The sequence below is a fragment of the Dreissena polymorpha genome, chromosome 15, assembly GCF_020536995.1.
Source record: "Dreissena polymorpha isolate Duluth1 chromosome 15, UMN_Dpol_1.0, whole genome shotgun sequence".
In the NCBI taxonomy this organism is placed as follows: Eukaryota; Metazoa; Mollusca; class Bivalvia; order Myida; family Dreissenidae; genus Dreissena; species Dreissena polymorpha.
This window is the reverse complement of record NC_068369.1, coordinates 43,686,311-43,710,067: the sequence shown is the minus strand read 5'-3', so window position 1 is coordinate 43,710,067 and position 23,757 is coordinate 43,686,311. Positions and strand designations below refer to the sequence as shown.

Sequence of the window (23,757 nt, the reverse complement as noted above, 5' to 3'; positions counted from 1 at the left end):
CAGTGACTCGAAACAGTAAAATGGTTTCTGGATGATAACTCAAGAATGCTTATGCCTAGGATCATGAAACCTCATAGGTACATTGATCATGACTGGCAGATGGCCCGTATCAATTTTCAGGTCACTTGGTCAAAGGTTAAGGTCACAGTAACTTGAAATAGTAAAATGGTTTCCAGATGATAGCTCAAGAACGCTTAGGCCTAAGATCATGAAACTTCATAGGTACATTGATCATGACTTGCAGATGGCCCCTATTGATTTTCTGGTCACTAGGTCAAAGGTCAAGGTTACAGTGACAAAAAACGTATTCACACAATGGATTCCACTACAACTGACAGCCCATATGGGGGGCATGCATGTTTTACAAACAGCCATTGTTTTCTAATTGAAATCAAGGTCAATTTTACACAAGGGGGTTAACAATACACATTTTGAATTGTCTCCCTTTATCAGACTTTTTTCAACTGAAAACCTGGTTTTGTGACAATTTTGTCCCTTGTTAAAAGGAGTACTTGGATAAGTCAGTGTACTCGATAGGAACCAATACTATTATATTTCATGCCTAAACTCTTCTTTTTATGCACCCTTCGAAGAAGAGGGGGTATATTGTTTTGCAAATGTTGGTCCTTCCACCAGATGGTTTCCGGATGATAACTCAAGAACGCTTAGGCCTAGGAGTATGAAACTTCATAGGTACATTAATCATGACTGGCAGATGACCCCTATTGATTTTCAGGTCACTAGGTCAAAGGTCAAGGTCACAGTGACTCGGAATACTAAAATGGTTTCCTGATGATAACTCAAGAATGCTAAGGCCGATGGATCATGAAACTTTATAGGTAAATTGATCATGACTGGCAGATGACCCCTATTGATTTTCAGGTCATTAGGTCAAAGGTCAAGGTCACAGTGACTCAAAACAGTAAAATGGTTTCCTGATGATAACTCAAGAATGCTTATGCCTAGGATCATGAAACTTCATAGGTACATTGATCATGACTGGCAAATGACCCCTATTGATTTTCAGGTCACTAGGTCAAAGGTCAAGGTCACAGTGACTCGAAACAGTAAAATGGTTTCTGGATGATAACTCAAGAATGCTTACGCCTAGGATCATGAAACTTCATAGGTACATTGATCATGACTGGCAGATGACCCCTTTTGATTTTCAGGTCACTAGGTCAAAGGTCAAGGTCACAGTGACTCGAAACAGTAAAATGGTAACAGGATGATAACTCAAGAATGCTTACGCCTAGGATCGCGAAACTTCATAGGAACATTGATCATGACTCGCAGGTGACCCCTATTGATTTTCAGGTCACTAGGTTAAAGGTCAAGGTCACAGTGACTTGAAACAGTAAAATGGTTTCAGGATGATTACTCAAGAATGCGTAAGCCTAGGATCATGAAACTTAATAGGTACATTGATTATGACTGGCAGATGACCCCTATTGATTTTCAGGTCACTAGGTCAAAGGTCAAGGTCACAGTGACTTGAAGTAGTAAAATTGTTTCCGGATGATAATTCAAGAATGCTTACGCCTTGGATCATGAAACCTCATAGGTACATTGATCATGACTGGCAGATGACCCCTATTAATTTTCAGGTCACTAGGTCAAAAGTCAAGGTCACAGTGACTCGAAACAGTAAAATGGTTTCCTGATGATAACTGAAGAATAATTAGGCCTAGGATCATGAAACTTCATAGGTACATTGATCATGACTGGCAGATGACCTCTTTTGATTTTCAGGTCACTAGGTCAAAGGTCAAGGTCATAGTGACAAAAAACGTATTCACACAATGGCTGCCACTACAACTGACAGCCCATATAGAGGGCATGCATGTTTTACAAACATCCCTTGTTATCCTCCGCCATAGGCAGAGATGTATTGTTTTGGCGTTGTCCGTCCTTCTGTCTGTCCGTCCGTCTTTCCGTCCTTCTGGCACTTTTATGTCCGGAGCCGTATCTATGAAGTGCTTTGGCAAATTTCATTGAAACTATGTATGAGTATATATAAGGATAAGAGGATGATGCACGCCAAATGGCATTGTACACCATCTGTTAATAACGTAGTAATGGCCCTTTGAATCTTGAAAAAATGCTCACTTTTGTGTCTGGAGCCATATCTTGGAAATGCTTTGGTGGATTTCATTCAAACTTGGTACGAGTATATATATGGATAAGAGGATGATGCACACATAATGGCATTGTACACCATCTGTTAATAACGAAGTAATGGCCCTTTGTATCTTGAAAAAAATGCTTTTTGTTTCCTACCGGTTTCACCGGTGGGGACTTATGGTTTGTGCTCCGTCAGTTTGTCTGTCTGTCTGTCTGTCTGTCAGTCTGTTTGTCTGTCTGTCCGTCACACTTTTCTGGATCCTGTGATAACTTTACATGTTCTTAATATTTTTTCATGAAACTTGAAACATGGATAGATGGCAATATGGACATTATGCACGTCATTTCATTTTGTTCCTACGTCAAAAATTCTGGTTGCTATGGCAACAAATAAAAAATAATAATCTGACAATGGTGGAATTTCTGACAATGGTGGAGCCGGTAGGGGACCATATTGCTTGGCAATCTCTTGTTAATATAAGCTTAGAGCTTTATCTCCATTAAAACATGAGCCAGAGCCATGAAACTTGACATAGTTGTCCTCAATCATCTGGGGGTGCTTCATATTCAACACCCATAATCATAGGGGCTAAGGTCAAGGTCGCACATTGAGGTCAAAGGTAAAAACTTTTATGAATTATTCATTATTTAGTCATTCCTTTACTATGCATCAAGGGATTCTGTAATAACTGTCAACAATTGTTCTCCATTATCTAGCTGAGTATCAAATATAAGTTCCAAGTTGCTAGGATCATCGTCAAAGTCACACACAAAGGTCAAAATCACACATTTTGATTAAATATGCCTTATTTGGTAAGGATTCTACCATACAAAAGTGGATTCTCAAAATGTCCTTCAAGATGTAATTGCTCTCAATTATCAGGCACAACCCTTCACTTATACCTTTTCTTTTAGTTCTACACCCATCCATAAACAGAATTTATTTGGTGGGGGATATCAATTCAACGAATTAGCTTGTTTTTTGATAAACTCAGTTTAATATTTATCTGCATCTGATAACTTAATAGGACATATTGATAAAAGAAGACATTCCTACATACAAGGAATCTCAACTTTTGATAAAAAAATGAGTGTTATTTTGGTATAATTGGATGGTCTTTTGAAGTAGCATGAGAAGTACGTTTCTTTTTCCATACTTTAAATGGTTTCTAATTGGGTACATTAGGAGCTTGCGGCCCCTAGGATCCCCAGCAAATTTTTCACGTTTTCAGACATGTTCAACTTCCCCCCCATGCAAATAACAAATTACAGTTTACTGTACTCCGTGTAGGTATACAAGGGAAAGCGACATTTTGGACAAAAATTTAAATATTTTATTTAAATATTTGTCTGCAAAATTAACTGTCTCTTTTTATTAAATGCGGTTATGAAACTTTAAACATTTCAAAGTCAGAGGACATTTTCATAGTCTTAACATAATTATATATTTTACAATGACATTATCATGAAAGGACGAAAACAAGTCCTTACATATGTTTTGCAATAAGGAATTTTAGTTGTAAACAAATCAGTAGTGTTCAGACGTTTATTCCATTCTAAACATCTCGCTTATTTAGAGTTCTGAGAGTTCTACATAGTATTTTTATTATGCCTCCCTTCGAAGAAGAGGGGGTATATTGTTTTGCTGGATGTCTGTCAGTGACGTCTGTCTGTAGACCAGTTCGTTTCCGATCAATAACTTGTGAAAGAATGGACTGATTGGCTTGATACTTCACATGTGCATTGGCCTTGGACAGCAGATAACCCTTGTTGAAATTGGGGTCACTAGGTCAAAGGTCAAGGTAAACTGTCAATATAAGTATGAAAATCATTTCCAATTAATAACTCATCAACAAATTGACTGATTAGTTTACTACCTCACATCTGCATCAGCCATGGACAGAAGATGACCCCTATTGAAATTGGGGTCACTAGGTCAAAGGTCAAGGTCACTGTCACAATAAGTGTGAAAATCATTTCCGATCAATAACTTGTCAACCAATTGACTGATTGGCTTGATACTTCCCATGTCACTGGCCTTAAATAGTCGATGACCCCTATCGAAATTGGGGTCAATAGGTCAATGTCCCTGTCAAAATAAGTGTGAAAATTGTTTCAGATCAATAACGTCTTGTCAAAGAATTTGAAGATTTGCTTGATACTTCACATGTGCATTTGCCATAGACAGTAGATTACCCCAATCGAAATTTGAGTCATTAGTTAAAAGCCTTGTTTTGCGGGACATATGTATCTGACTGCGGAAGTCTTGTTTTCATTGTTTTCAATGTCTCTGTCATCATCTGATAAAGAGTCAGTCTTAAGAACTACATCATGATCCTGCCACATCTATTGTCACACCCACTGCCTTGTCAACTACCTAGTGAACTGTTCCCTGTCCCCTGCTTCTTTTGAAATTTTGACTTCTACTTTTGGAAGATAAAGTTTGAAATTCATTTTTGACAGACTTGAGAAAGTTTCAATTCAGCATACAGGGTCACATGAGGTCAAAAAATTAGTCCATAGGTCAAAATAAATAACAAAGTTAACACTTGGAAGTCTTCTTAACTCCACCTTCACAGATAGGGCATTTAGGCCCTCTTGTTGAAACAAAACGCTTTTTTTCTTAATGCCTAAAAGAACTATTGACAGTTCAAATTCAACATACTTTTTCATAGTCGTGCACTAATTCTATTGCAAAGGCAGGAATATTGCAAAATAGGAGATAGTCAAGCATCATATGCACTCATGAACTGTGCCCTTGTGTAAGTTGTACGCTCTTATTTTCACTGTGCCATATTAGTGTGTGTGTCTTCTATCCAGGGTTTCAACATGAAAGAAGGTGGTGGGATCGCTCTGATATCCTCAGTTGTGGAGGACACACTCCATATTCCATGTGCTGTTCTAATGGGAGCCAACATTGCAGACGAGGTGGCCTCTGAAAACTATTGTGAAGCAACTATTGGTAAGATCATCACCTCTATTCCTGCTTCAGAAATGTTGATGCAGCTCAAAACATTTCACACACCCAACTCAAATAAACACTCGCCAAACAACTGATTTCATCGCCCACCTTATAATGACACAAGACAGTTACCAAACTATATTATTATCATGAATTATATTAAATATTTAAATTCAAATACATGTTTCATGTAAATTAAACTTAAATCTTGCAATTACACTAGCTGAAAAAATTAAACATTTAAAAAAAGGGATTGATGGATTTAAGGGATTTACAATAAATCATACAATGATAATATATACACAATTTTGTTATTTGACTTATGTAATTTATGACTCAGATGACATATTTTGCTCTTTTTGTCCCTTACCAGTTAAACCAGAGAGGAATTACGGTTTGCGCACTGTCTGTCTGTCAGCCTGTTTGTCACACTTTTCTGAATGCAGTAAAAGTTCTTCATATTCTTATGCCCCCCTTCGAAGAAGAGGGGGTATATTGCTTTGCTCATTATGCCCCCCTTCGATGAAGAGGGGGTATATTGCTTTGCTCATGTCGGTCGGTCTGTCGGTCCGTCCACCAGGTGGTTGTCAGACGATAACTCAAGAACGCTTGGGCCTAGGATCATGAAACTTCATAGGTACATTGATCATGACTCGCAGATGACCCCTATTGATTTTGAGGTCACTAGGTCAAAGGTCAAGGTCACGGTGACCAGAAATAGTAAAATGGTTTTTGAATGATAACTCAAGAACGCATACGCCTAGGACCATGAAACTTCATGGGTAGATTGATCATGACTTGCAGATGACCCCTATTGATTTTGAGGTCACTAGGTCAAAGGTCAAGGTCACGGTGACCCGAAATAGTAAAATGGTTTCCGGATGATAACTTAAGAACGCATAAGCCTAGGATCATGAAACTTCATAGGTAGATTGATCATGACTCGCAGATGACCCCTATTGATTTTGAGGTCACTAGGCCAAAGGTCAAGGTCACGGTGACCCGAAATAGTAAAATCGTTTTGGGATGATAACTCAAGAACGCATACGCCAAGGATCATGAAACTTCATAGGTAGATTGATAATGACTTGCAGATGACCCCTTTTGATTTTGAGGTCACAAGGTCAAAGGTCAAGGTCACGGTGACCCGAAATAGTAAAATGGTTTTCGGATGATAACTCAAGAACAGTTTTGCCTAGGATCATGACACTTCATAGGTACATTGATCGCTCGCAGATGACCCCTATTGATTTTCAGGTCACTAGGTCAAAGGTCAAGGTCACAGTGACAAAAATCGTATTCACACAATGGCTGCCACTACAACGGACAGCCCATATGGGGGGCATGCATGTTTTACAAACAGCCCTTGTTTCATTAGACTTGAAACATGGATAGATGGCAATATGGAGATTATGCACATCATTTCATTATTTTCCTACGTCAAGATTTATGGTTGCTATGGCAACAACAAAAAAATACAATGATGGAGTTTCACCGGTAAAGGACCATATTGGCAATCTCTTGTTGATATCTATGATGTTTAAATTGTGCATTTAAAGTTACCCTTAATGTATTTTATCTAATACCATATATGATATAAATTTTAAATATAATTTTCATCATATATTTAAGTGTTAAAACATCTTCTGGGATAATTATACCCCCACAAACGAAGTTTAGGGGGGTATACAGGAGTGAGCTTGTCTGTTGGTCAGTCGGTGTGTCTGTCTGTCGATCCGTATTAAGTGTCCGCTCTCTTATTCAAATTGTTTTCATCCGAACTTCACCAAACTTGGTCAGATGTTGTATCTAGATGATGTCTAGGTCAAGTTTGAATATGGGTCATGCCGGGTCAAAAACAAGGTCACAGGGTCACTTAGTGCGTGTTAAACATTCAGCAATGTGTCCGCTCTCTAATTCAAGTAGTTTTCATCCGAGCTTCACCACACTTGGTCAGAAGTTGTATCTAGATGATGTGTAGGTAAAGTTCGAACATGGGCCATGCCGGGTCAAAAACTAGGTCATGGGATCACTTAGTGTGTTTTAAACATTGAACATGGTGTCAGCTGTTCTATGTGAAGACAACATGCAAAATATTCTGTTTCAATGGGGCATGTGGGGGTATTCGTCACGTCTGTGAAAAAGCTCTAGTTTGTAGTTTGAACCCACTGTTATCTGTTACCTAAACATATTGAACAGGTGGTTGTAATATATTTTTATAGACACAATATTTTTATTCTTTACTTTATATACACTGTTTTTTTTGGGGGGAGGGGGGGGGAGTATTTGAGTCACAAGTTTCGACAAATTGCAAAATGTCAAGGACCATCTAGAGACAATAATTGACATGTGGCTTCTGATTTCCTAAAAAAAGGATGGTTATTACCCATGGTGACAAAAGTGTTGAAAACCTGGTTATGGGGCGATGGCATGTTTCTTTTTTCTGCTTTGAATGTTGGATAGAATTTTGGTTTCAATCTTTGAAAATGAGCAACACTGTGAGACTGATGTTTGTTTCAGGCATAAAGCAAAAGGAACATGGAACTCTACTGAAGAAACTGTTCCAAGCTGACTATTTCCGTATAGTTGTATGTGAGGATGAGGACACTGTAGAAATCTGTGGTGCCTTAAAGGTAGGCTTACTTGGCAAATTAAGTTATATTCATAGTATGCTTTAAAGGGGCATATTGATGTTTTCAATGGTATTTTATTTTTATGTTCCCCAGTCTATACTGGGGGACATATTGTTTTTGCCCTGTCTGTTTGTTGGTTTGTTTGTTTGCTTAAAACTTTAACATTGGTCATAACGTTTGCAATATTGAAGATAGCAACTTAATATTTGGCATGCATGTGTATCTCATGGAGCTTCACATTTTGAGTGGTGAAAGGTCAAGGTCATCCTTCAAGGTCAAAGGTCAAATATATGGGGGGGGACATATTGTTTCACAAACACATTTGTTAAAAATAAGATTAATTTTGTAAAAGTATGTAATAAATGTTATAATTAAACACATGTCTTGCATTAATAAGCGGTCATTATAATGTTTATTCTAATGAAATAAAAAAGTTATCGAAGGGTACAAGTTTAGAGCGCCTGTTAAAGTCAGTAAAAAAATATTATCATTTTTAATAAAATGTACATGAGGCATATATACTGTAGTGCCTTACCAATATTTTGTTATTTGATTGTTCGCTTTCAGTTATATAACTGCAGTCAGATACTCAAGGCCCATTTTTCCAGGGATAGTTGGTTTACCTGCACTAAGCACAAATACTGATTCCAGTAACTGACTGGTTTACCTGCACTAATTACACATACTGATTCCAGTAACTGACTGGTTTACCTACACTAAGTACACATACTGATTTCAGTAACTGACTGGTTTACCTACACTAAGTACACATACTGATTCCAGTACTGACTGGTTTACCTGCACTAAGTGCACATACTGATTCAAGTACTGACTGGTTTACCTGCACTAAGTACACATACTGATTCCAGTAACTGACTGGTTTACCTGCACTAAATACACATACTGATTCCAGTGCTGACTGGTTTACCTGCACTAAGTACACATACTGATTCCAGTAACTGACTGGTTTACCTGCACTAAGTACATATACTGATTCCAGTAACTGACTGGTTTACCTGCACTAAGTACACTTACTGATTCCAGTAACTGACTGGTTTACCTGCACTAAGAACACATACTGATTCCAGTAACTGACTGGTTTATCTGCACTAAGTACATATACAGCTTCCAGTAACTGACTGGTTTACCTGCACCAAGTACGCATACTGATTTCAGTAACTGACTGGTTTACCTGCACTTAGTACACATACTGATTCCAGTAACTGACTACTGCCTTAGTTAAATCAGAGGTAGATGGATATGGAAAAGATTTCTTGACTTTGGATATGTGGGCTGGGATTAAACCTATAATTCTCTGATTTATAGTCAAGCATTTTCCAACTTACACATATAGTTATCCAGCCTGTTTGAACTACTACATGAAACCTTATTTCAGGGTTCTCAATAACTTTTGAGCCAACAGGCCCAAATGTGAAACCAACAGGCCTTCTAGGGGGGTCCGGGGGGGCATGCTCCCCCCTGAAATTTTTAAAAATGGGCACTTGATTTCCTGCATTTTGGGCCATTTTATGTGATGAACAGAACATCAAAATATTTTACTGCTTTTTGACCAATTCCAATATGCGCCTTTTCATTGTTGTTGTTTTAATGCGTTAATGGAGATAATGAAGCGACGTCTTTGCTTCATAGCAAATAGGAGCAAAAGACACGCAAATTTCGAAAAGTCAATTTGCCGATTTTCCAAATCTGAGCAATTTTCAACCGGCCAAAATCTGATTTCAAACGGCCGATTTGGCCGGCGGCTGGCTCTTATTGAGAACCCTGAATTTAAGTGTTGTAAAATTCTCATTGACAAATGCTATTTTTGTAGGTAAAAGTTTGAGTCCCGCTGGAGATTTGTATCTTATAAGTACTTTTTAGCATTGTATATATTGCTTTTTAACCATTCCTTCATAACAACATTGTTTGAGAATAATATCTGGTTAAAAAGTGGGAAAATTTATGGGCAATACAATGGTTGTGCCCCTGTAATATGCTTTTATTATGAAAAAAGCTTGACATTCAACTTACTCATTAACACAGATACTACTATGCAATATTTGTACTACCCTAAATCAGTATCAGTGCCACCTGCATTTTGTAGAACATTGTAGCAGTTGGTGCAGGGTTTGCAGATGGCCTGGGTTATGGAGACAACACCAAGGCAGCAGTCATCAGGCTCGGACTCATGGAAATGGTCAAATTCTGTGAAGCTTTCTATCATGGTAATGGAAACCTCATTTTTGGTATGCAAATCTTTTGTCCAGACTGTATTTTGCGACAAATGATCACCATCTGGACACTGCATGTTGCACAGAATACCTGTGGCCATGGCTAAATTTTAATTGCACATTTTGAGGTTTAAGACTTCAAAATAGACAATATATAGTTGAAAGTTTATAAGAGGCAGACAGGATGGATGAAAACTGCTTGGCAGAAAATGCAAAAATCATAATTAGTCCCCAACCGGTTTCACCAGAGGGAACTTATGGTTTGTGCTTCGTCTGTCAGTCAGTCTGTCTGTCTGTCTGTCACACTTTTCTGGATCCTGCGATAACTTTAAAAGTTCTTTATATTTGGTCATGGAACTTAAAATATGGATAGATGTCAATAAGGACATTATGTAAGTCATTTCTTTTTTTTCTACGTCAAAAAATCTGGTTGCTATGGCATCAAATAATAAAAAGGAGTCACCAGTTCTACATTATAATTAAACCTCTATGCAGAATACTTTTAAAATATTGACTGAAACTGCACTTACTAAGGACTTTATATTTGGTATGTTGGATCATCTAGAGTGCCATAGTTTATTCCAATCTTTTCCTGTGGCTCAAAACTGGCCTCGATCCAGATATCACCAGTTTTACAGGGACAGGGTTTATTAGGGTAAAAACTATCAAAATCTTCATATCTGAAACTGCAAAGCCCATAGCTTTCATATTTATACCCCCACAAACGAAGTTTAGGGGGGTATATAGGAGTGAGCTCAGAGCTCCAGATAAGGGTTGTATTTTCGTAATTACGAATTATTTTCAAGTCCGTTACATATATATTTTAAAATCTTGTCGTACCATTAAGAATTACAAAATCAAGTTACGAATATTATTTTTACATCGGTTCGTATCGATTTTTTTGAGAGAATTTCGCGTATTAACGATCTTTTCGGTGCTTATATAGAATGGTTATCGGGTTTGTTTAACAAATCGCATTTTTCCAATAAAAGCGGCGTGTACAGTCTCCCTGTCAAAAAACAATGGCGGCGCCCAGAGAGCGTCTTAAAAAACTGCAAAGCGTGCAAAAACACGCTTTAAACATATTGTACGCAAAGTGAGCCGAAGTTGAATGTTAAGAAAGACATTATAGAAAAGATCTTATACGATGTTGTATGTTCAGTTGCCGACACAGCCGGAAAAAGTAAAAAAAAAACGCGACACGACGGGTCCAAACTTAAACAAAAAAAAACATTGAACGAGTGGAAGGGACAATTCACTTGGCTAATCGTTTAAGATTGAAATGGAGACCCGTTTTAATTGTGAAATATGTAAAAATTCATCGAAGGCATGCAATCTAAGCATAGTTTGGGCACATGAAGGTATTTGAAAAATAAAATTGTATAATACTGAATAGACACTGTTGAACTCGTATAAACAAAGTTGCTAGTATGTTTATTTTGATTTTTTGCATGAAAATAACCATTATTATTTATTTTTAGGTTATTTAGAAAAGTTAAGAATTATTTTCCAAAACTAAGTAGTAACGTTAAGAATAAATTTTCAGAGTTAAGAATTATTTTTGAAGATCTGGTAGTAACGTTAAGAATTTCACAAAACCTTATCTAGAGCTTTGGAGCTTGTCTGTCAGTCTGTCTGTCGGTCCTTGTTAAGTGTCCGCTCTCTAATTCAAGTTGTTTTCAGCCAATTTTCACCAAACTTGGTCAGATGTTGTATCTAGATGATGTCTAGGTCAAGTTCGAATATGGGTCATGCCGGGTCAAAAACTAGGTCATGGGGTCACTTAGTGCATTTTAAACATTCAGCATGGTGTCCGCTCTCTAATTCAAGTAGTTTTCATCCGAGCTTCACCACACTTGGTCAGAAGTTGTATCTAGATGACTTGTAGGTAAAGTTCGAACATGGGCCATGCCGGGTCGAAAACTAGGTCACGGGGTCACTTAGTGCATTTTAAACATTGAACATGGTGTCCGCTGTTTTATGTGAAGACAACATGCACAATATTCTGTGTCAATGGAGCATGTGGGGGTATCTGTCACGTCTGTGACAAAGCTCTAGTTGGAATCTGGTGTCATCTAGAAGTCCTCTATAAAGTTTGTTTAAATACATTCAAAAATGAAAACTTCTTAAGTCTTCTTCTCTAAGACCACAAGGTTCAGTGCTTTTATATTTAGTGTGTAACATCCTCGAGTAGTCCTCTACTAAGTTTGTTCAATAATGCCCTTTTGGTCAAAACTGGCCATGCCATGAACAGTCAGTTGATATACATAGATTAATATAGCAAATTCAGTTTAACATATTCTCTTATAAATAAAAACAGACCAATAGATGTTATATTTGGCTTAAAAAATCCTATAGTAATCTTATAACCTTAATTTCATAATCATGCCCGTACGGTTAAAACTGGGCTTCCCATGGAGCTATCTTGTTTCTCTGATGTAAATTATATTTACTTAGTTCAAAAGGGTAAATAAACCTTCCGAAAGAGGGAAATATAGCATTACAATTGTCTGGCTGTACTTTTGTCTGTCTGTGCGAAATTTCCTGTTATGGTGTCAAAACTTGCCAAGTTGCAGGGGTAAAATGATTTATGAAAATATCTTCTCTGAAACACCAAGGGTCATCGGTTGAATAGTTGGTGTACAACATTGTATAGTTGTAATCTTCTAAGTTTGTTTGTTCACCTAAGCACACTTTGCTCATGGGGAACTTTAAGGGTACTGCATTTTCTGTTGTCTTTAAGTCCATATGTTCTTAAACTTTCCTTCTAGTGACACGTCCTCCTGAACTCGGGCTTTGCACAGACCTTGACAAGTGCTTAAAATCAAGGTTAACCTTGAAAACTGCTTAAAAATGCTCTGGAGTGCTTCAAGGTGCTTATTTTTAAACACGGCCTAGAAAAGTGTTAGATAGTGCTTGAATTTTGCTATTTTTCACGTTTTCAATGGTGTTAACTTTAATTTCAAACGGCGTCTGAACACTGGGTACAAATGAGTAGAGGTCTATGTGATTATCACACTATTTTTCCTCAATTATGTCCAAGTTTAACATGAATGAATGTCAGACACTTGTAATATCAACAAATGTATTTCATTATTGGATGGAAAATTAAGCAGCTGCAATAATTAAAAAAAATCATATTTTGGCAACCTTTCAAAGAAGTCAACTTTTTGACGTCATACCTAAAATGTGACAAATTAAAGTGTTGTCAAATGCATATTTCCTTCAATTTGCAGTTGAGGAATAAAAGTAGTTGTGTAACATGTATATTACCTACAATTTCAATTTATAATGACGAGATTTATTGTTAAAAATGCTGCTGATGCTTTATAAGTTTAACTAAGTTCAATTCATTAAGTTGTGTGTACAAATACATATTCGTAAGCATTGTCATAAAAAAGTATTTAAAGACATTTCAAAGTTTCAAATAGGAAAAGTAATTGAATTTCACTGTTTTTTACCTACAATTGCTAAAAAAGTGCTTGATTTCCATTTGGAAATGTTTGTATGAACACTGGAACTGATGGGCAGAATTTAAATTTACTTGACAGAATGGATCTTTGGGTGACTTTGTCAAAGTTGTACTAATCTTTACGGCCTGTTGCATATGTTTGTCACAGGAGCTAAAAAGAGATTTTGAATATGAGAACTTAAAAAAAATCTTTTAACCAAAAGGTTAAAGAGTATAATATTTGGTATGTCATATGGTTGAGTGGACTTCTATTAAGTTTTTAGTCCCCTACCGGTGAAACCGGAGAGCGACTTATTGTTTGCGCTCTGTGTGTCTGTCAGTCTGTCACACTTTTCTGGATCCTGTGATAACTTTGAAAGTTCTTCATATTTTTTCATGAAACTTGAAACATGAACAGATGGCAATATGGAGATTATGCATGTCATTTCATTTTGTTCCTACGTCAATAATTCTGGTTGCTATGGCAACAAATAGACTAGAAATATTGCTGAAAATGGTGGATCCTGCATAGGTAGGGGACTTTTATTGCTTGGCAATAGTCTTGTTTAAATTATGCCCCTTTGTTCATGGTCATGCCAAAAGGGTAGCATTATTTGTACAGACAATAATATGATAAATAATTTTTTAATGAAACATCAAGGGTCAGGGTTTTTATGCTTGCCCAAAATTTACTTTGGGGGGAGCATATAGTCGCCGCTTTGTCTGTCCGTCCGTGTGTCCTTGTTTCCGTGTGTCCGTCCGTGCACAATTTTTGTCCGGACTATTTCTCAAAAACTAATGACCGGAATTCAATGAAACTTAATGGGAAGCTTCACTACCAAGAGGAGATGTGCATATTATCAGCCGGTTCTTGTCGGATGTTTTTTTTACAGAGTTATGGCCCTTTGAAATTTTCCATTGTACATATAGTGCAATTCTTGTCAGAGCTTTTTCTCAGCAACTTATTACGGGAATTCAACTTTATGGGAAGCTTCAGTACCAACAGGAGATGTGCATATTATCAGCCGGTTATGGTCGGATGATTTCTCACAGAGTTATGGCCCTTTGAAATTATCTATAAACTGTACATATAGTGCAATTCTTGTCCAGGTTATTTCTCAGCAACTAATGTCTGAAATTCAATGAAGCTTTATGGGAAGCTTAACTTCCTTGAGGAGATGCGCATGTTATTTGTTGGTTCTTGTTAGATAATTTATTTAGAGAGTTATGGCCCTTTGAACTTTTTAAGTTGCTTAACCATCCATCGTATTAATTTGTCCAAAGTTATGCCCCTCAAGACGTTTCCTTTTATCTGAATATATAGTGCAATATTGTGCAAAAAAAACCTTTGTGGAGCATCACCCGTCTCCGACGGTTTCTTGTTATATTTGGCATGTAACATCTTCTGTTGATTCTGGACACAGTTTGTTATTTATTATCCTTATATGTATATAGAGGAAACTTTTAAAAAATCTCTGAAACCACAAAGCAGATTGGTTTTATTTTTGGCATGTAACATTGTATGGTGGTTCGCAATCAAGTTTGGTCTCCTTTGAAAATACAAGGTCCAGTGGTTTGATATTTAGTGTGTTACATCATAAGATAGTGTTCTCAATTTGTAAGCATTATATGCCCAAGTGGTCTAAATTGCCCCCCCCAAAGGGGTTACTTGTTTTGTAATATGTATGTAGTGAAAACTTTAATTTGCTTTAATACTGTCTCAGACCATATCAAAACTGTCATATCAGGAAAAAGACCTTTATAAATACCACAGTTATTAAACAAATATCACCAAGACATTTTGTGGATGTAACATATTTGTTTTGGTGCATAGAAAAAAAAATATTTACCATATTTGTTTGATGTGCATTCCATTTTCAACTGACTTATTCACACCTGTGACATATACTGACAAATTTCTCACTTGTGTTACATATGCCATCCATGAAATATACATTGCAACAAACCAATATCAACTAAGCTTATTACTTTATTCCAGCAAGGTTTACCACTGATTCCTTTTACAATGCTCTAATCAACTGTGCTTGTTGTAGCATTTACATGACATGTGCCAAATCTCTCTGACTCGGCCAGTTGAAGAGATTAACCCAGCCCACTAAAATGTTTGAAGGCCTTACCACACACTTTGGTTGTGGCAGTGGTAGAGCAAGTTTGTGCTTTTCAATGTTATGTTTGCATTTGGACCAGTTTGGTCATATGAAGATCACTGCTTCTAAAAAAAAATCGAAAAACGGTTTCCACTCAAAAATTTTAGTAACAAAAGAAGTATTGCAATGAAGTCTTGTGTGAAGGTACCTTACCTGTAGACCTAGTGTTGACATGTATGTGGGGCCATTACCGTCAAGAATACTTACATTAAAAAAAGAAAACCGGTTACTGCTCAGCACAAGTACTAAGTAATGATAGTAACAGGCTTACTAAGGGAAAGTGTGAGCAGGTTAATGACCACCTTGATATTAATCCAACATCTATGTTGCCCTATGTTTTATGCCACTTCCTCTTATTTCTACACAGGGTCCAGCCAGAGCACATTTCTGGAGAGCTGTGGTGTGGCAGACCTGGTCACAACTTGCTATGCAGGCAGAAACAGGAAAGTGGCAGAAGCATTTGTCAAATCCAAGAAGGTACGGTTATATTTATTATTATGCCCCCCTTCGAAGAAGAGGGGGTATATTGTTTTGCACATGGCGGTCGGTCCGTCGGTCGGTTCGTCCGTCCACCGAATGGTTTCCGGATGATAACTCAAGAACGCTTACGCCTAGGATCATGAAACTTCATAGGTACATTGATCATGACTCGCAGATGACCCCTATTGATTTTCAGGTCACTAGGTCAAAGGTCAAGGTCACGGTGACTAGAACCAGTAAAATGGTTTCCGGATGGTAACTCAAGAACACTTACGCCTAGGATTAAAGTTCATAGGTACATTGATCATGACTTGCAGATGACCCCTAGTGATTTTCAGTTCACTAGGTCAAAGGTCAAGGTCACGGTGACTCGACACAGAAAAATGGTTTCCGGATGATAACTCAAGAACGCTCTGACGCCCATGATCATGAAACTTCATAGGTACATTGATCATGACTCGCAGATGACCCCTATTGATTTTCAGGTCACTAGTTTATATTTATATAATATGCCCCTTTCAACAATATGTGGTGTTGTTATAGAGCTGCTATGTCTGTTGTCAGTGGAACTGTATGCATAAAATGATATTAGTTTGTGAAGCAAAATGCTGCCACATTTCTCAAGCAATTGAATTTAAAAGTACAAGGCATTAAAGATACAGAATATTTGTTGACATTTTTTGGAATAATCAGTATTTTAATCCGGCTTTATTGCAGAATATATGAATCTGGTCAATACTATTCTATTTTACATTATTCCATTTATAGAAGACATTGTTTTTTTGCAAATGAATCCAATAATATATTGAAGTGAATTATTGTTATCAAGATTTTGACTCTTGCACAAAGTGAAAAGGCTATTTTTGGTAAATATACATTCAGTATCACAAAAAAGGTCAGAATTAATATGTCCATTTACTGTAGGATTTAAATCACACCCATATCGCTAGTTCACTTACTCATGTTTTTAGCTTGCCTTCGCACAACATGCTTATGGTGAGGTGTTGTGATCATCTTTGTCATGTGTTGTTGGTCGTCAACATTTAACTTGTGAGCTCTCTAGAGGCCACATTTAATTGCCATGTATTCATTAAACTTGGTCTGAACATTTGTTGTGGTATTTATGCTGAGTAAAAAACAGGGTCATGTGTGGTAAAAAACTAGGTCACTAGCTTGTGAACACTCCAGATCACTAAAACTAATACTATTATTTATTTGAAACTCCACACACATTCAGGTCTTATTCTGGAAGGCATCTATATCTTATCAGCAATTTAGCAGAATTATTACCCTTGTGTACACAGAAAATCGTTTTTAAGTTTGCATACAAGTTTTAACTATGTATTGACTACAGACATTGATTTAAAACAATTCACATTTCATAAGACTCATTTCAAAAAGTCACTGGCCGATGCTGAAAACCATGACCAGTATTTTTGTCACATGTAGCGCCTATTTTGAAATTAAAAATTTGCAGATTTGAGTTAACATGTACCTCTATTACATCTACAGATATTTTAATCCAAATATGTCTTTGCTGTAATTTTATGAACATTATGCTATCAAAGTGGATAAAAAGTGGAGCAGACTGTTGGGGAGACAGTTCTTGTTACAAAAAGAACACAAGATGTTTGATTTAATTAGGCGTCATATGTCTTGTGTTCATATTCATCCATAAGGCCTGTGTGGGTGGGGGGAGGCAAATGTGTCTTTAAACATCTGGTTTGTAGACTTGACCAGTTTTATATAACCATATTCACTTGTTTATGCAATTGAGGCAGTGAACATTACTGAGGCAACTATTGTTGTAGAGCATTGAGGAGCTGGAGAAGGAGATGTTGAATGGTCAGAAGCTGCAGGGTCCACCTACAGCAGAGGAGGTGAACTTCATGCTCAAATCAAAGGGCATGGAGGATAGGTATACCGGCATTGACAATCACACACTCACATGGGGCATGGAGGATAGGTATACCGGCATTGTCAATCACACACTCACATGGGGCATGGAGGATAGTTATACCGGCATAGTCAATCACACAATCACATGGGGCATGGAGGATAGTTATACCGGCATAGTCAATCACACACTCACATGGGGCATGGAGGATAGGTATACCCTCATAGTCAATCACACACTCACATGGGGCATGTAGGATAGGTATTCCGGCAGTCAATCACACACAAAGGACATGGAGGACAGGTATAACGGCATAGTCAATCACACACTTGCATGGGGCATGGAGGATAGGTATACCGGCATAGTCAATCACACACTCACATGGGGCATGGAGGATAGGTATACCGGCATAGTCAATCACACACTCACATGGGGCATGGAGGATAGGTATACCAGCATAGTCAATCACACACATGGGGCATGGAGGATAGGTATACCCTCATAGTCAATCACACACTCACATGGGGCATGGAGGATAGGTATACCAGCATAGTCAATCACACACTCATATGGGGCATGGAGGATAGGTATACCCTCATAGTCAATCACACACATGGGGCATGGAGGATAGGTATACCCTCATAGTCAATCCCACACTCACATGGGGCATGGAGAATACCCTCATAGTCAATCACACACTCACAAAGGGCATTGAGGACAGGTATACCCTCATAGTCAATCACACACTCGCATTGGGCATGGAGGATAGGTATACCGGCATAGTCAATCACACACTCACATGGGGCATGGAGGACAGGTATACCGGCATAGTCAATCACACACTCACATTGGGCATGGAGAACAGGTATACCCTCATAGTCAATCATACACAAAGGGCATGGAGGACAGGTATACCCTCATAGACAATCACACACTCACAAAGGGCATGGAGGACAGGTATACTCTCATAGTCAATCACACACTTGCATGGGGCATGGAGGATAGGTATACCCTCATAGTCAATCACACACTCCCTTGGAGCATGGAGGATAAGTATACCCTCATAGTCAATCACACACTCACATAGGGCACCGAGGACAGGTATACTGGCATAGTCAATCACACACTCCCTTGGAGCATGGAGGATAGGTATACCCTCATCGTCAATCACACACTCACATGGGGCATGGAGGATAGGTATACCCTTATAGTCAATCACACACTCACATGGGGCATGGGGGATAGGTATACCTGCATAGTCAATCACACACTCACATGGGGCATGGAGGACAGGTATACCCTCATAGTCAATCACACACTCGCATAGGGCATGGGGGACAGGTTTACCAGCATAGTCAATCACACACTCACATGGGGCATGGAGGATAGGTATACCCTTATAGTCAATCACACACTCACATGGGGCATGGGGGATAGGTATACCTGCATAGTCAATCACACACTCACATGGGGCATGGAGGACAGGTATACCCTCATAGTCAATCACACACTCGCATAGGGCATGGGGGACAGGTTTACCAGCATAGTCAATCACACACTCACATGGGGCATGGAGGATAGGTATACCCTCATCGTCAATCACACACTCACATGGGGCATGGAGGAAAGGTAAACCCTCATAGTCAATCACGTACTCACATGGGGCATGGGGGATAGTTATACCAGCATAGTCAATCACACACTCCCATGGGGCATGGAGGATATGTATACCAGCATAGTCAATCACTCACTCCCATGGGGCATGGAGGATAGGTATACCCTCATAGTCAATCACACACTCACATGGGGCATGGGGGAAAGGTATACCAGCATAGTCAATCACACACTCACAAAGGGCATGGAGGATAGGTATACCCTCATAGTCAATCACACACTCACATTGGGCATGGAGGATAGGTATACGGGCATAGTCAATCACACACTCGCATTGGGCATGGAGGATAGGTATACCGGCATAGTCAATCACACACTCGCATTGGGCATGGCGGATAGGTATACCGGCATAGTCAATCACACTCTCACAAAGGGCATGGAGGATAGGTATACCGGCATAGTCAATCACACACCCACATGGGGCATGGAGGATAGGTATACCGGCATAGTCAATCACACACTCACATGGGGCATGAAGGACAGGTATACCGGCAGTCAATCACACACTCACATGGGGCACAGAGGATAGGTATACCGGCATAGTCAATCACACACTCACATGTCATAGCAACAGAATACAAAGTTGTCATGTATAATTTTGAACGTGGCCGCAAGGGCGGAAAGTTGTCCTAGTAAAACTGATTAAATTGAGTTAGAAAATGTTTCTGTTGACAGTCATTATAACTGATGTATATTAGTTTTAGACATTGTGTTGACAGTGTGTAATGTTAATTTTTGTATACAATTAATTGTAATGACCGTAGGTCATGTTCATTGTTTTATACAAACATTGTGTTGACAGGAGGTCGTGTTAACCATTGTATGCAAGACATTGTGTTGACAGTAAGCAATGTTAAAAGCAGTCTCTAAAATTAAGCAATCATCTGATTTTCAATGTGATTATATCTTAGTACAGGCAATAAAAAAATAGTTTATTGATAGCACAATTTGCAATGAAAAAAGATCAGGTAAAAAACTGTTAGAAAATACACACACAAATTAACCAATTTACACACTTCACGGGTAAATGTTTACAGCAACACCAATTGCAGTTACTTCCTTTACATATTTTCTATTGGTATTGATCTCCCGTAGAGAAAGTCAATAATCTGGCTAACAAACTTATATTGATGCATGGCTTTTTATAAAATTAGTAAATAGTTTGACTATTTGTTTTTGATAGCTTTGAAATTAAGAAATGACTGTTATATTATTTATCATTATTATCAATTATTTAGATTGAAACCTGCAAATATGGGCTGTAAATTGATATTCCTTAACACCAGGTGTTGGTTTGTCACAGAAAAATCAGTAAGAAATTGAAAACCTTTTCAACCTGTGTTCAATAACTGAAAAGTCAGGGCCACCATTAAGTTCAATGGATTCATCTGTGTTAGCTAAATAGGTGAAATATAAGACGTATGTTGCATTTTGTCCGATTTGTAGGGGGCTACCCATAAATAAAGTAATGCCCTTGTCTTTTCTCCTTTTGTGCATGCATTTCACTAAAACTGACAATGCGTGTTACAATAATAGTTAAACTTGCGATACTGAAACATTATCAGTGAACTTTGAAAATGAAAAATGTCAAAATAGATTTTTGAATATTGCCTACATTTAATGCAAGTGAATTGGAAAATTTTTGGCAAATGAGTTTGTCCTGGTTTTGTTATTGCGTTTTTTTTTTCAAGGGTAAAAACCAGATTTTAAAATAATGAAAATTTGTCCCTTGGTGCAAAAAGATACCATGTGCCTTCTTATGTCAATCTCACATGGTACCTTATTGCACCATGGGAGCGAAATAAAGTTTTTAAAAAAAGTGTAGAACTCTCGGAGTGAACGTAGTCCTTAATGCCAGTAAATCTATAATGAAATTAAAGTGTGAACACTACATTTGAAACCCATAATATCCATACAAATACTTTATGTATATATGTTTCATGATAATGTAAATGTAAAATATTTATAAACTTTTCTTCTTTCTCTGGCTACGACATGTTGAATGCTTCACAGAATGATTGGCTAAAGACAAAAAAGTTAGTTAAGCAGACTGTAACGGTTGTATACACAATATTGTTTTGACAGTAAGTCATGTTAACTGTTGTTTTGAAGACATTGCGTTAACAGTTTTGTTCAAGATATGTTTTGACATGAAGCTATGTTATCTGTTGTGTTTAAGACATGGTGTTGACATTTAACATTTTTTAATTGTTGAATACAAGACTTGGTGTTTGTTTTCAGATTCCCAATGTTCACTGCTGTTCACAAGATATGCAAGGGTCAATTGCCAGTGGAAGAATTTATCAACTGTCTGAAGAATCACCCAGAACATATGTAATTGCATAAATACAGTATTGACTTGTTTAAACAGCCATCTTAAAATGAATGGTTTGTCTATTTAGCTCAGGTTTAGTGACTGTTGGTAATTAATTGTGATAAGTTTTATATTATATTGCAGATAAGATGTCTAATACTGTAGTTATGTTTAATGATTTTATTCGAATGGTGATAGATTATGAATGAATTAAAGTTATAAATAAATTTAAAGGGATTGCAAATATTTTTCTGTGAGCTTTCATTATCACCAGCTACGCATCAAGGTTTCATTTAAATGACTCCTTATTTACCACTTGGAGGATTTTGTTAACTTCAAAAGAATAAATCTCTGAAATTGATGAAATAGTTTTGTTTAACTTCATATGCACTCTACTTAAGCTGAAATTAGAAAAAAACAAACTAGGGCAGTTTCCCTAAGGTTATGTGCTATATAAAGTAATTTTACTAGAAAAGCTATAACAAATGATCTGATATCATAAGGCCCAGCATGCGCATATTTGTTAACCAGGTTTTCCGAAGGAAAAAACTGGTTATTAGATTGGCGAATGCGGGCGGGCTGGCGGGCTGGCTGGCTGGCGGGCTGGCTGGCTGGCTGGCGGGCTGGCGGGCTGGCGGAATAAGCTTGTCCGGGCCATAACTATGTCGTTCATTGTCAGATTTTAAAATCATTTGGCACATTTGTTCACCATCATTGGACGGTGTGTCGCGCGAAATAATTACGTCGATATCTCCAAGGTCAAGGTCACACTTTGAGTTCAAAGGTCAAAAATGGCCATAAATGAGCTTGTCCGAGCCATAACTATGTCGTTCATCGTCAGATTTTAAAATCATTTGGCACATTTGTTCACCATCATTGGACGGTGTGTCGCGCGAAATAATTACGTCGATATCTCCAAGGTCAAGGTCACACTTTGAGTTCAAAGGTCAAAAATGGCCATAAATGAGCTTGTCCTGGCCATAACTATGTCATTCATTGTGAGATTTTAAAATCATTTGGCACATTTGTTCACCATCATGGGACGGTGTGTCCCACGAAAGAATCACGTCAATATCTCCAATGTCAAGGTCGCCACGACTAAAAATAGATTAAAAAAAAAAAAAAAACTTACAAAGGGGGTTAATTTTTTTTGGTCATTTCAAAAGTTCAGTTTTAGTTTCTCCCTTTATCAGATTTTTTTTTCACAATGAAAACCTGGTTTTGTGACAATTTTGTCCCTTGTTATGTCATAATCTGAAGTGGTCTTCTTGAAAGATAAATCAAATTGGTCTCTTAAACAATGGTTTCACAGATATTTAATATTTGTCATGAAAAATTTAAGTGATCTTCACATGCGGCTCTTCAGATAATGCTCCTATGTTATACACAAGTCATTCCATTTGAAAAATTGGAGCTTGCCTTAGAAGAAGTTAGGCGAATATTACCATAACTTGATCCGAATCAAACCTCCGTTAGAGCTCACACAGTTTTCTGATGTGGCTGATCTGCAGCCAGGGTAAGGTCCTTGTTTAAAGTAAATTGAAAGATGTGTTTGTTTATTGTTGAGAATTTATATAACACAGTGTTTATGGAAGGGCGTGTGAGCTCTTAAAGGGACTGTCAACCACGACGACGACGAAAAGAAAAAATGTAAAATACCACTTTTTTTACAATTATTAGTTTATATTGATAAAAATATCACGACTGGTATATAACATTACTTGAAAAAAGTTCATAATTAAAGTATATTAGGTAATAAAATTTCGCGATGTATAATCGAAAGTACATCGCGAAAATAGGTGACATAACTATGTACACACTAT

At 37.6% G+C, this 23,757-nt stretch overlaps 2 protein-coding genes across 3 annotated transcripts in view; both read left to right on the top strand.

Annotated features, from left to right (window-relative positions):
• The window catches only part of LOC127860242 (glycerol-3-phosphate dehydrogenase [NAD(+)], cytoplasmic-like), a 45,050-nt gene extending 22,750 nt beyond the window's left edge, over positions 1-22,300 (top strand). The window contains exons 4-9 of one of the 2 annotated variants that reach the window (XM_052398178.1): positions 4,945-5,086; positions 7,607-7,719; positions 9,824-9,944; positions 15,937-16,046; positions 17,861-17,967; positions 21,862-22,300. In XM_052398178.1, coding sequence (XP_052254138.1) covers positions 4,945-5,086; positions 7,607-7,719; positions 9,824-9,944; positions 15,937-16,046; positions 17,861-17,967; positions 21,862-21,958 — 690 coding nt within the window. In that variant the 3' untranslated portion in view covers positions 21,959-22,300. Of the gene's footprint in view, positions 1-4,944; positions 5,087-7,606; positions 7,720-9,823; positions 9,945-15,936; positions 16,047-17,860; positions 18,016-21,861 lie in introns of both variants that reach the window. The other variant, XM_052398177.1, reaches the window with a different exon arrangement.
• LOC127860243 (uncharacterized) lies at positions 18,047-21,855 on the top strand. Its single transcript, XM_052398179.1, has 4 exons — positions 18,047-18,159; positions 18,346-18,393; positions 19,720-19,863; positions 20,056-21,855. Exons 1-4 carry the CDS (start codon positions 18,053-18,055, stop codon positions 20,147-20,149), a joined length of 393 nt encoding a protein of 130 aa, XP_052254139.1. The 5' UTR covers positions 18,047-18,052; the 3' UTR covers positions 20,150-21,855.
• Positions 22,301-23,757: the final 1,457 nt, after the last annotated feature.

Coding starts and splice junctions, on each gene's coding strand:
- LOC127860243 (XM_052398179.1), top strand. CDS start 18,053: ATGGAGGATAGTTATACCGGCATAGTCAATCACACAATCACATGGGGC. Junction 18,160..18,345: donor ACATGGGGCATGGAGGATAG/GTATACCCTCAT, acceptor CATGGAGGATAG/GTATACCGGCATAGTCAATC. Junction 18,394..19,719: donor ACATGGGGCATGGAGGATAG/GTATACCAGCAT, acceptor CATGGAGGATAG/GTATACCCTCATAGTCAATC.